This window comes from Natator depressus, chromosome 3, assembly GCF_965152275.1.
Source record: "Natator depressus isolate rNatDep1 chromosome 3, rNatDep2.hap1, whole genome shotgun sequence".
Lineage (NCBI taxonomy): Eukaryota > Metazoa > Chordata > Testudines > Cheloniidae > Natator > Natator depressus.
In genome coordinates this window covers 43,879,168-43,893,579 of record NC_134236.1, presented here as the reverse complement: position 1 = coordinate 43,893,579, position 14,412 = coordinate 43,879,168, and the positions used below count along the sequence as shown (strand labels likewise).

General features: G+C 37.2%; 1 protein-coding gene across 1 annotated transcript in view; it reads left to right on the top strand.

Moving 5' to 3' along the window:
* The window catches only part of CSMD1 (CUB and Sushi multiple domains 1), a 1,960,312-nt gene that overhangs the window by 1,615,779 nt on the left and 330,121 nt on the right, over positions 1 to 14,412 (top strand). Inside the window, exons 29-30 of the mRNA XM_074947791.1 lie at positions 788 to 975; positions 8,630 to 8,824. Of these exons, the coding sequence (XP_074803892.1) occupies positions 788 to 975; positions 8,630 to 8,824 (383 nt within the window). The remainder of the gene's footprint in view (positions 1 to 787; positions 976 to 8,629; positions 8,825 to 14,412) is intronic.

The window sequence follows — 14,412 nt, the reverse complement described above, 5'->3', positions numbered from 1 at the left end:
GCAATTTTTCAGCTTCTGTCCATCTCTTTATAAGGTTCTCACATTATCATCTTTGTGCCTTCATCCATATAGTCTCCCTGAATTGATCTCAAGGCCACTGCCTAGTCCATGTTTAAGTCTCTCTTAAGGATCCCCTTCTGCTGTACTGCCTTCATTGAATCTAATTGACTTGTACAACGATATAAATGTGTTGTTCCCCTTCCTGTAATACATTGTAGACCCTACAATACACATATTAATAATGCATTGATTATAATTCAATAATAAAAATACCTAGCTCTTACATAGAGTTCATAGATCACAAAGCACTTTACAAAGGAGATCAATAACATTTGCCCATTTTATAGATGGCGAAACTGAGGAGAAGTGACTTGCCCAAAGTCACCCAGCAGACCAGTGGCAGAACTGGGCATAGAACCTAGGTCTCCCAGGTTTCAGTCTAGTGTGGTATTCACTAAGAAACTCTCCCTAAATTAAATTCTAAAATTTTACAGTTAATGTTCTAAACTACAGTAAATGCTACAGTTTAATCTAAGTGTGTACCAACAAAAATAAGTTGCAGTGTTGGGAGCTCTTCACATCAGGGCAGTTTGGTTTAAATTAGACATTGATCAATTAATGTTTACAAGGCATGTTGTATTTGGATTGTGGGATATACTTTAAAGACTCCTTTATTTCTGAAGATGAAAACATGTTTTTTAAAAAAGAAAAGGCAGCCACAGCATTAAAGTAGTAAATAATTTCTCAAAAAATAGAGACAATGTCATTCTCTTTTCCTTTATTTCAGTTTCAATATGGAGCCCAGTTATGATTTTCTACATATTTATGAAGGGGAAGATTCTAACAGTCCTCTAATTGGCAGTTTTCAAGGCTCCCAGGCACCTGAAAGAATAGAGAGCAGTGCTAACAGTCTATTTCTAGCATTCCGCAGTGATGCTTCTGTTGGCATGTCAGGATTCGCCATTGAATACAAAGGTACTGTTGTTAACATAATATGTGTCAACACACAGAAGGAAAGTGTCTCAAATTAGGATTAATTAAAACTATATTTATACGCATAATACACTTATTTTTCATATGTTTGTAATTGTTGTGTGAATGCATATAAATATATTTAAAAGTTAAGCTATACATAATAAATAATGTTTTTTGTTACTCTTTTATCTTTTAGCATATTGGTGTTGTGTGATTAGTTGATGACAGTCTTATGTTGGTGGTATATCACTTTATATGAGCCCTGTGAAAATGTTCAGTGTAAAAACAATGTAGAAAATGCTATTTTAAATAATATTTGATTCATTCAAAGATACAAGTTTATAATTTTATAATTTTATTATAAGTTATTATTATAAGTTTATAATTTTTTTGTTTCAATTTATGTTTAAAAAAAGCCTTTGCAAATGATGAGGTACATAAAAAGGCAATTTTTCTCCTTTTATTTTGACATCCCTGCACACTCTCATTTTCTAAAAGGAAGGAGAAATGGTGCAAATAAAAAAAAATAGCCAATGTTATTTAGAAAGTGTTCTACTGAAATGGAATTGTCTCACCCAATTAGAATACAGGAATGTTGTACATTTACTGATACATTCCAATACATTTTTTTCCTCTACACTTTGGTTGTGGGTGATTTGCAGCATGGTGTACGTACACATTGTATGGCTATTTCAGAATAACCATAGAGTATGTGAATCCTTGTAGTTTGGATGGCAGTCATTATTAGCCAGAGTACAAGGATTTATATAGTCACTTTTTGGTTATTTCTCAATAACCATCCTGTGAATATGCAACATTTTCTTCTCAAATGAGCAGCTATTTCTCTGCTTAAATTGGCATCTGTGCTCAGAATTTTCAAGAGAGCCTCAAAGATACTGCCTCAGCTTCCCACTCCAGTCAATTGAAGAAAAACTCCATACTCTGTGTGAAAGAAAAGAAAATGAGAAACAAGCAAAACCAAAAGAACATGAATTGTCAACCCACTTAAACCCTGATTCTCATTTATTAACTGTCTTCTTTCTTCACCTTTTCCCCTTCAGGCCAGCTAGACTCCTGTCCCCAAAATAACTGTGATATATTTGTGTTTACATTGTTTGTACAGGGAATCCTGGCCTATCTCTTCTGAACTGAATTTGAAACACAAATATTTATTTTATGTAGGAAATAGTAAGGAATATATTGCTGAATAGTAAGGAGGGAAAGGTTGCACAAAGGAAATGACATAAGAATTCCCAACTTTCCCTCTTCCTTCTCTACTTGTGTGTGTGTGTGTGAGAGAGAGAGAGAAATGCACAACTAAGTTATATAATTATATCATATATAATAGGTTTTATATTATAAACGTATAGATATCAAATAACAAAATGTTCTTGAAATATTGAATACAAATAAACAAAGAAAAATGGGCTATCAAACAGCTGAAAGGTAAATTGTTAAATCTAAACTACCTGAAAATGTGTGTATAATAATAATTAATCACTGGAGTGCATGTCCTGTTAACTTGGTAATAACCATATACTGTAACAATACATTCCAAAACCAAAGGCCTTAGTGTATATTTTCTATAAACATTTCTGCTATCCATCTTGAAGTTATTCAGCCCAGGGTAGACATTACTTCATAAACAAGCAGATTTTGCAGAGTATTATAATATTCAGAAAAACAACAGAAAGAAAATACAGTAAAAGATAACCATGTTATATAATATTTGCACCTCCATTAATGTAATTACGCTGCCTGCCAAAAAGTTGTCATACCTTATTATAACAGAAAAAGTATAACATTTTTATCCACTGTAATATGTATCTAATACAGTGCTTCCATTTAATTAACTGCAAAATGCCTTCTAACCATAAAATTATGCTATTTAAAAATCATCTCAACCACATTCTTGAAATAAGGTCATATCTTAATAATGCAAATTATTAATCAATCAATGAATTAAACATCAGAACTAATATTACCTATTAATCCTTAAAGAATTATTTAAACTTGACATATTAGTATGTTAGATTGGTTAACAATTTGTTCCAGCATAGTAGCTGATAATCTGTCCAATACCTGCGGGATTTCGTGGCTGTGGACTCCTATGAAATTCAGTGTCCTGCTTGCTTGCTTGTTTGTTTATTTATTTATTTATTATTTTGCTAGTTTTCATTAGCTCTTAATGTCTTAAATATAGTGGGTAAAATCCTGGCCCCACTGAAGAAAATGACAAAACTCCCATTGACTTCAGTGGACCCAGGATTTCATGTAAGTCATTTTGTAGTATTTGTACTAAGCTAGATTCACATGGGTGATTTAGGTGCCTAACTACTCCTTTAGGTGCCTAAATTCAACATTTAACCTTCACTAGCATTCATAAAGCCAGCGCTCAGCTGCCACCTAACCTGCGGGCGCCTAAATTCCCTTCCATAAGGGGTGGTGGTGGTTAGCACCACCACTGTTTTGTCATCCTTTTCTTTGTGAAGAAGGGCTGATGTGGCTTAAATGCCTAACTCCAGAAGAGGGTTCATGGCTGTGAATGCCAAGTGGAAGGAGGCACAACGGGGTGTAGGCCACACTCCTCTCTTTGGTATTTCCTGCTGGATAACTTAGGTGGCTTCCTGATCAGTGTGTTGGCTTCTTTGAATTCCTTTCTTAAATACCTAACTTTCCCTATACAATACATGAGGAACTTGGGTGCCAAACTCTAGGTTCTGAATTCCAGTAGGGGAATTCCAGTGGAGGGGTACATTAAAGTTAGGCATTGTAACATCTAACTCTCCCTTGTGAAGTTAGCCAACTATCTTAGAGCAATACAGGTTTCAGAGGGGTAGCCGTGTTAATCTGTATCAGTTAGGGTCAGTGCTAATGAGGCCAATTCAATTAGGGTGGATGTGGCCCATTCCCAACAGTTGACAACTGTTTAGCACTGACCCCCAACTTGGTAAGGCAACTCCCATCTTTTCATGTGCTATATGTTTATACCTGATTACCGTATTTTTCACTCCATGCATCTGATGAAGTGGGTTATTGCCCACAAAAGCTTATGCCCAAATAAATTTGTTAGTCTCTAAGGTGCCACAAGGACTCCTCGTTGTTTTTACAACAATATGTAACTCTTTCATACAAATAATTAGCTGCTCTGGCAATGAGTTGCCCAGCGTATACTTTGGTAGTTCTATGGTATTGTAAAATTTAATACCTTATTACTACTATAACTATTTACTTTTTAATTTTGTTATCATTTCATTCAGACTACTGTTAGTTTCCTTTACATCTGAAGATAACCAAATTGAAGGTGGTTCTAAATTCATGCTGTTCTGTTATACTTTGTTATCTTTCTGTATTGACTATTGGGAAATCACTGAATAGTCTGTGATCTTTAGTAAAAAGGTTGATGTAAAACTGAGGATCCTGTAAATTACCATGTTCTTCTGTTCTGTGTGACTGTGTTGAACTCACACAGCTACTCTGTAGTCCATTTGATCACCAAAGAACAGGGAAAATATTAGTTGTACAGCAATTTTCAAAAAGGGCCATATTTTTGCAATTTAATATACCAACTCCATACAGACCAACATAATATATCATTTGAAAGCATATGTTATGCAATTTTAGAGGATGTATGATGTGGAGCTGTGAAGTGGTGACATAAGATATAGGAGAGGCGAAACAATGGTAAAGTGTAATTTTCTGCACAGTTCCAGAAACACTGCAACATGATTATGATTATGTTTTTTACTATTTAAGTTAATTTCAATGCCTGAATGTGGTGTTCATTGGCCAAAGCTACCAAACAGCAATATATTAAAAGATTTTTACTGGTTTTATGTGGGAAAATTTTTTCCCCCATAAGTGTTTAAGCTGTTTAGCATGTGACAGAAATGGCGAATATTAACATTTTGCAATATATTAACATGAAATGTTTTCACATTGCATTTTCTTAATTGTCAAAGTAGCTCACAAGTGATGGTAATTGTTTTCTATATTTTCAACTGGAATTTACTGACCAGATGAGTCTCTCACTGAAGATTGCACACCAGTAGCAGTAGGTAACGTGCCCATAGTTTTTACTGCATAGTCGATAGATATAAATGTATGTGAATTCCTAATGTAATGCTTCTCCATTTGTAAGCTTTTGTATAAGCAATGTAGCATCTAGTCTGCCTGGCAAAAGGTTTTTTATTTATAATTGCCTATGCATGCAGTACTAGCCTTTGAAATATTCTAGAAAATAACTTTTTAATTCAGGGATACTTATGAATAGGTCAATATTAGTGCTAGAGATGACAGTATACAGCTTCATATTATGAATATACAAAACACTCAGAAAAAAGAAGTGATCTAACAAGTAATGAAGACAAAGTCCATGAACAAGATCTTGCCTCTGCACTGAAGAAGTCTGAAGAGCATGTTACAACTCTTTCCAATCCAGGGAGAACTGGAGGTCCTGGTGACGTCAGGGAATTATGATGTGATTGGAATAACAGAGACTTGGTGGGATAACTCACATGACTGGAGTACTGTCATGGATGGTTATAAACTGTTCAGGAAGGACAGGCAGGGCAGAAAAGGTGGGGGAGTAGCACTGTATGTAAGGGAGCAGTATGACTGCTCAGAGCTCGGGTACGAAACTGCAGAAAAACCTGAGTGTCTCTGGATTAAGTTTAGAAGTGTGAGTAATAAGAGTGATGTAGTGGTGGGAGTCTGCTATAGACCACTGGACCAGGGGGATGAGGTGGATGAGGCTTTCTTCCGGCAACTCGCAGAAGCTACTAGATCGCACGCCCTGGTTCTCATGGGTGACTTTAATTTTCCTGATATTTGCTGGGAGAGCAATACAGTGGTGCATAGACAATCCAGGAAGTTTTTGGAAAGCGTAGGGGACAATTTCCTGGTGCAAGTGCTAGACGAGCCAACTAGGGGGGGAGCTTTTCTTGACCTGCTGCTCACAAACAGGGAAGAATTAGTGGGGGAAGCAAAAGTGGATGGGAATCTGGGAGGCAGTGACCATGAGATGGTCGAGTTCAGGAAGAAAGGTAAGCAGCAGGATACGGACCCTGGACTTCAGGAAAGCAGACTTTGACTCCCTCAGGGAGCGGATGGGTAGGATCCCCTGGGGGACTAACATGAAGGGGAAAGGAGTCCAGGAGAGCTGGCTGTATTTCAAGGAATCCCTGTTGAGGTTACAGGGACAAACCATCCCGATGAGTCGAAAGAATAGTAAATATGGCAGGCGACCAGCTTGGCTTAATGGTGAAATCCTAGCGGATCTTAAACATAAAAAAGAAGCTTACAAGAAGTGGAAGGTTGGACATATGACCAGGGAAGAGTATAAAAATATTGCTCGGGCATGTAGGAATGAAATCAGGAGGGCCAAATCGCACCTGGAGCTGCAGCTAGCAAGAGATGTCAAGAGTAACAAGAAGGGTTTCTTCAGGTATGTTGGCAACAAGAAGAAAGCCAAGGAAAGTGTGGGCCCCTTACTGAATGAGGGAGGCAACCTAGTGACAGAGGATGTGGAAAAAGCTAATGTGCTCAATGCTTTTTTTGCCTCTGTCTTCACTAACAAGGACAGCTCCCAGACTGCTGCGCTGGGCATCGCAACATGGGGAGTAGATGGCCAGCCCTCTGTGGAGAAAGAGGTGGTTAGGGACTATTTAGAAAAGCTGGACGTGCACAAGTCCATGGGGCCGGACGAGTTGCACCCGAGAGTGCTAAAGGAATTGGCGGATGTGATTGCAGAGCCATTGGCCATTATCTTTGAAAACTCGTGGCGAACGGGGGAAGTCCCGGATGACTGGAAAAAGGCTAATGTAGTGCCAATCTTTAAAAAAGGGAAGAAGGAGGATCCTGGGAACTACAGGCCAGTCAGCCTCACCTCAGTCCCCGGAAAAATCATGGAGCAGGTCCTCAAGGAATCAATCCTGAAGCACTTACACGAGAAGAAAGTGATCAGGAACAGTCAGCATGGATTCACCAAGGGAAGGTCATGCCTGACTAATCTAATCGCTTTCTATGATGAGATTACTGGTTCTGTGGATGAAGGGAAAGCAGTGGATGTATTGTTTCTTGACTTTAGCAAAGCTTTTGACACGGTCTCCCACAGTATTCTTGTCAGCAAGTTAAAGAAGTGTGGGCTGGATGAATGTACTATAAGGTGGGTAGAAAGTTGGCTAGATTGTCGGGCTCAATGGGTAGTGATCAATGGCTCCATGTCTAGTTGGCAGCCGGTGTCAAGGACAGGACAAGGAGTAATGGTCTCAAGTTGCAGTGGGGGAGGTTTAGGTTGGATATTAGGAAAAACTTTTTCACTAGGAGGGTGGTGAAACACTGGAATGCGTTACCTAGGGAGGTGGTAGAATCTCCTTCCTTAGAAGTTTTTAAGGTCAGGCTTGACAAAGCCCTGGCTGGGATGATTTAATTGGGGATTGGTCCTGCTTTGAGCAGGGGGTTGGACTAGATGACCTCCTGAGGTCCCTTCCAACCCTGATATTCTATGATTCTATGATTCTATGTCATCAATAATATGACAAACCCATTTGACCCTGAATCACATCCAGATATGCTTATCAACATATTTACTGGACTGCAAGTAACACCAGATGTACAAGAGTCTGCTGAAAATAGAAGACGCTAGAGAAGAACAAATGGAGAGATTTGTAAGAGATGAACTTGATTCTGATGGGACATATAGCATCTTCAGCCCAGTCAAGAAATCTGGCATCAAAACATTTGCTGACATGATCAAGAAGACCAAATTTAAATCTTGCAAGGGAGGGCCAATCACAGCAACTGTCAGTCCACAATTTGTTTTCTGCAAGCCCTGTCCTTAGTAAAATTTAGAGATGATGGTTTCAATTGCAGCTGTTCTTAGTCACATAATAGGACCTGTGCCTATGTCCCTCTTCCATGCTGATGGAACAATGGGAAGAACAGACAAAGCTGAATTAGGGCATCAGCTGGAAGCTTAAGCTAAAAGAAACCATGAGCTAAGAGCGTGTGATAAAGAAACCACAGTGTACATCAGAGATAGCATGGCTGTAATACAAATGATGGCTGGCAACAAATCCAGTGTGTTCAACATATGCTTTGAGTTTACCAAAAAATCAATTTTTATATCTTGAAATAATACATACTCATTAAACTAAGAGAAACAAATGCAAATATTTCAGTGGTCATTTTAACTTGTTGCTGGTGTCATTGTTTATCCCCGTTTCTATTGTAATAGCACCACTTAACACTTCCCCATCATACTTCATCATAAAGTAGACATATTAAGCTTTCAAATGATGTATGATGCATGTGTGTGTGTGTGTGTGTGTGTGTGTGTGAGTTTGTCGGGAAAGTACATTAAGTCAATTACTTTGGTGGTGCCTGATGCTCATCTTTATGGAGCTTAAGGCTGTGGCTTGCAGATTTTCTTAATATCTTATTAAATGATGTAGGTGTAATTTTCTTGTCCAGACAGATAAGCTTAGGCAAGCATCAATGACCTCCTAGCAATATTTAACAGTAAGAAAAATGTATTCTAATTACAAGATGGAAACATTAATCTAATTTTAAAACTGCAAATTGTTAAATACGTATTTTAGTACATATATTGTATTGAGATCACTGTTGTTTTATTTATAATCCATTTTAACAGAAAAACCACGGGAAGCTTGTTTTGACCCTGGAAGCATAATGAACGGGACTAGAATTGGAACAGACTTCAAACTTGGGTCGACTATTACTTATCAGTGTGATTCTGGATATAAGATTATTGATCCTTCAACTATAATATGTGTGATTGGTGTTGATGGAAAACCAGCATGGAACAGAGTATTGCCATCTTGTAATGGTATGTATTATATCTGATAGTGTTCCACTTTTGTATAAAGTTAACAGATTCAGAGACTTTTTTTAAATCCTAGAGGTCAAAACACTCAGCCTTTGCCAATAATTACTACACATTAGTGTATGAGATCCCACAACTTTCCATATGTGTATTATGGAATAGATGTCCACTGGGTGTTATACTAGACAGAGACCATTTATTATTTTCAAATTAACAGCAACAGCTGTCAAGCTCTAATGACATGGATTATCTCACTGCTTCCTTGTGTTCCTCTTATACTGTTTGTTGTATCCATCTATTGTCTGTTGTGTTATTCTTAGATTGGCATACCCCTGGGACAGGGACCATCTTTTTGTTGATGGATTCCAAGGCCAGAAGGGACCATCTGGTATAAAATCCTATATAACACAATCCATAGAACTTCCCCAAAATAATTTTTATAGCATACCTTTTAGAAAAATATCCAATCTTAATTTAAAAATTGTCCATGATGGAGAATCCATCACAACCCTTGTAAATTGTTTCAGCGATTAATTACTCTCAACATTAAAAAAGTATACTTATTTCAAGTCTGAATTTGTCTAGTTTCAACTTCCAGCCTTTGCATCATGTTATACCTTTCTCTGCTATATTGAAGAGCCCATAACTAAATATATGTTCCCTATGTAGATACTTATAGATCTAGTCACCCCTTAACCTTCTCGTTGTTAAGATAAATAGATTGAGCTCTTTGAGTTTTTCACTATAAGGCATACTTTTTTAAAAAAAATCCTTTAATCATTATCAAGGCTCTTCTTTGAATCCCTTTCCAATGTATCTACATCCTTCTTGAACTGTGGGCACCAGAACAGGACACAGTATTCTAGCAATGGCCTCACCAGTGCCAAATACAGAGATAAAATAACCTTTCTACACCTCCTCTAAATTCCCCTCCCAAGATTGCACTAGCTCTTCTGGCTACAGGATCACACTGAAAGCTCATGTTAAGCTGATTATCCACCATGACCCCCAAATATTTTTGAGAGTTACTACTTCCTTGGGTTGCAGTCCCCAGCCTGTCAGTATGTATAGATTTACATGTAGCTGTTTGTTTCCTTACAGTAGTTTACCAAGCAATCCAGATCAAACTAAATCAGTGACCTGTCCTCTTTATTATTTACCACTCCTCCAATTTCTGTGTCCTCTGCAAACTTTTTCAGTGAAGATTTTACATTTTCTTGCAGGTCATGGATAAAAATGTTAAATGGCACAGGGCCGACAACCCTGGCCCTGCAGGACTCCACTGGAAACACACCTGCTTGATGATCATAGAATCATAGAATATTAGGGTTGGAAGAGACCTCAAGAGGTCATCTAGTCCAATCCCCTCCTCAAAGCAGGACCAACACCAACTGATGATGATCACCCTTATACAATTCCACAACCTCCCTAGGCAATTTTGAAACCTATCCATTTAGTGTGTGCCATGTTAATTTTATATTATCCTTGCATTTATAATCAAAATGTCATGTAGTACCAAGTCAAACACCTTGATATGTGTTTCTAGAGTGTTTAGCACACTAATCCTAAATCATGACTGATACAAATTATTATTTATTATTGTTGGTAATAGTAAGTAATAATAATAATAATACATGTTGTTTCCAGCTATTGGCTCTTATTGTTTCTGTGAAATTAGTTGGTGATCTCTATCCTGTACATTTACAGATTGACAAATCATTTATTCATTCTACTTTTTTCCATTTAAGGGTTTGTACCATACTCATCTCTAGTTTGTGCTTTTTTGTAGGCTTTCTCAGCAATGCTGTATTGTGCTATTCTGAACTGGTGCTGAAGCAGTAACCAAGAATTGAAATGTTTTATATCCTGTTATCACCCTATTAACATCAAGTTGCCTTAATTTTCAATGTTTATTTTAATTGTGATGTTTCTCATATACAAAGGTGGATTTTGCTACGTGCTTTTTTACCTGCACTGGTGCCACTGTGGACTTAGACACCATTTTTAATGTAATGTTATACAATACAGATATCAGGTCTGGTTCTGGTTCTGTTCAATATCTTCATCAATTATTTAGATAATGGCATAGAGAGTATACTTATAAAGTTTATGGACGATACCAAGCTGGGAGGGATTGCAAGTGCTTTAGATCATTGGATTAAAATTCAAAATGATCTGGACAAACTGGAGAAATGGTCTGAAGTAAATAGGAAGACATTCAATAAGGACAAATGCAAAGTACTCCACTTAGGAAGGAACAATCAGTTCTGCAGACAAGAAGCAGTGGGCTTAAATTGCAGCCAAGGAGGTTTAAGAAGAATATTAGGAAAAAACTTCCTGATGAGATAGATAAACCATAGAATAAATTGCTTAGGGAGGTTGTGGAATCTCCATCATAGGAGATTTTTAAGAGCAGGTTAGACAAACACTTGTCAGGGATAGTCTAGATAATACTTAGTGCTGCCTTGAGTGCAGGGAACTGGACTAGAAGACCTCTTGAGGTCCCTTCCAGTCCTATGATTCTATTATTCTAATACCAAGTTCACTGATATACAAAACTTCATATCACTTTAGAACTTTTCTAGGAAACTCACAGAGTATATTTATGGAAGACTGAATAGCTTGGGGTAACATGAAATATTTCATCTTAAGGTCCCTAGTTCATCTTCAGCCTAACATAATGATGAAATAATCCAATTTTTTTCTTCTTGATATCCTTACTGTTGGCTGTTCAGTCACCTACCTGAAATGAGTGTGTGGTTTCACTCTATATCCTAATGGCTCTACAAATTTACCCTCAGGGGGACATTAATTAGCATCCTTATTTGCATCTAAACAAAGAAACTGAGAATAGCCGCAGAGACTTAAAAACCTCCACCTGCCAGTCCTTTTTCAATCAGGTTGTGGTACATTGGCAGGGCAGTGTGAAAAGGTTGCAGTCTATGCTATACATATTCCCTGGAAAAATACAGGACTTCTGTCTGTATTTCAGCAAAAGCTTGTTTGGTGAAAGACCAGGCATTTTCAGTGCTGTACAGAACTTTAACTACTTAGAGCTGGTTGTGAATTTTCCATCTGAATGATTTTCTGTGGAAAATGCAGTTTCTTCAAAATAGAAATTTTTCCAGTTTTTTTTTTCAATTTTCCATCAAGAAAACCAAAACAAAATATTTTCAAAGAGAGGTCTCTGAATCAAAATATTTTGGTTTGTTGAACTGACCCAAAATATTTCATGCTGAGTCACTTTAACATTAAACTACATTTCCCTATAGTGGCACATTGCCTAATGAGAGTTGTACTTTAGGCCCTCATTCTCTCTTTGGGTTGGGATACTTGGCTTGACTATATCTACCATGATGCAAAGCAGCTTCCCCTCTGGCCATGTAGTAATCACATGGCTTCAGATTCATCATGAGAGATGTATTCTGGTCATCGAGCCTGGCCCATAAAGGAGAATGGGGGCCTGATATCTGGGACCTACAGTTCCCATGAGACAATGCACCACAATAGGAAAATGAAGTTTAATGTTGAATTGACTCCAAAACAAAGCATTTGGGGCAGTTCAATAAACTGAAACAAACAAACAAACAAACAAAACTGAAACAAAATATTCACGTTCAGAAATATTGAAATATATTGATTGAAAATGCCCAAACTAAATATTTTGCCATTTTCAAACACAATTTTTTTTTTAACATTTCATCCTGTGAAAAATGTTGAAAATGCAGCTTTGTCCCAGTTGGGACAAAAAAAAATGTTAAAAGATTGAAACTTCTTGTGGAATGTAAATTCCAGTTTTCACTCAGCTGTACGTATGTTATAGAGAAAGTAGATTGAGAGCAGCTGTACTTCCTGTCTTGGAACACCACCGGGAGAACATTCAATGAAATTTATATGTAGCAAATTCAAAACTGAGAAAAGGAAATACTTTTTTCACCCAACAGTGCAAAATTAGACCATAGAACTCCTTGCCACAGGATGTCATTGAAGCCAAGTACTTAACAAGATTCAAAAAGCCTTTTATATGAATGATGAAAATATCTATCATTATAATAGCTAATTCTACAAAAGAATATTTAAGGGCAAATAAAACCTTGTACTTCATGGTTTAACCAATCACTAAGTACAAATGCTTAGAATGAGACATTCCTACATCGGCCTTCTGTGGTGTGTCTTATATCTTCCTCTCAAGCTTCTTGTGCTGGTTGATGTCAGAGACAAGATACTGGATTAAATGGACCATGGGTCTGATCCAGTGTGGCAATTCCTATGTTTCTGACTCTCATTGACTTTAATGGGAGGTTACACAATGAATATTCCATGTGACAATGTGAAGATTTTTGCCCTTTGATGTCTGTGGGCCTGATTCTCCTCTCACTTACACTGTTTCTACACTCATTCAATTCATAACTATTAATTTATTTTAATGTTTCTTTATCGCCATGCTAATCAAGTGCTTCATGCTTTCTACACTTTCAAGAAGAGAAAATTCTTTTCTAAGGAGCTCATAGGGAAATGGAACAAGAAATTTTAGTATGAGCTAATTAGATTTATTGTAAGCAGTATGGCAGAGCTCGGTCTTTAAGAGGGACTAAAATATGGACTTATGGGCACTTGTGTATATGTTTGATAGGTCTTAAAATGTGAAAATGCAAGGAAAGATCTTTCCTAAACATACATGTTAGTGTCTAAGATTTGCTAGAGAAACTACCAATCAAACTAATATGTGAGTGCCTCACAATCATTAATGCATTTATTCTCATAATACCCTGTGAAGCAGGGAAAGGCAATTATCACCATTTTATGGATTGGCTGTTTAGGCCCAGATCCTCAACAGTACGTAGGCACATAACTCCAATTGACTGCATTGAAAGTTAGACTCCCAAATACTTTTGAGGAGTTTTTAAAGTTTTTAAAGTTTCATAGATTTTAAAACTAGTAGGGAGCATTGTGATTGTCTAGTCTGACTTACTGCATAGCACAGGCCATATGATTTAACAGTATTAGTTCCTGTTTCAAGTGCAATGGCTTTTCTTGAACTAGAGCATTTTTTCATTTCATTTAGTTCTTGTTATATTTTTCTTTGTTCAATTTAAATTTTTGTTTCCCAGATAAGTACTTATAGACTGTGATCAAGTCATCCCTTAACCTTCTCTTTGATAAGCTAAACAGATTCAGGTCCTAGAGTCTCTTACTGTAAGGCATGCCTTCCAATCCTTTATTAATTCTTGTAGCTCTTCTCTAAACCCTTTCCAATTTATCAACATCCTTCTTCAAATATGTACACCATAACTGGACACAGTATTCCAGTAGCAATCACACAAGTGCTAAATATATCTCCCTCCTCCTACTAGACATTCCTCTGTTTATCAATCTAAATATTACATTAGCTCTTTGAGCCGCAGCATTGCAGTGGGAGCTCATGTTCAGCTGATTATCCACCCACCAGGACCCCCAAGTCTTTTTCAGAATCACTCTTCCCATGAGAAATGTCCCCCATCCTGTATGCATGGAGTACATTATCTGTTCCTAGATGTATGACCTTACATTTAGGTGAATTCAATTGCATATTGTTTAGGTATGTTCAGCTT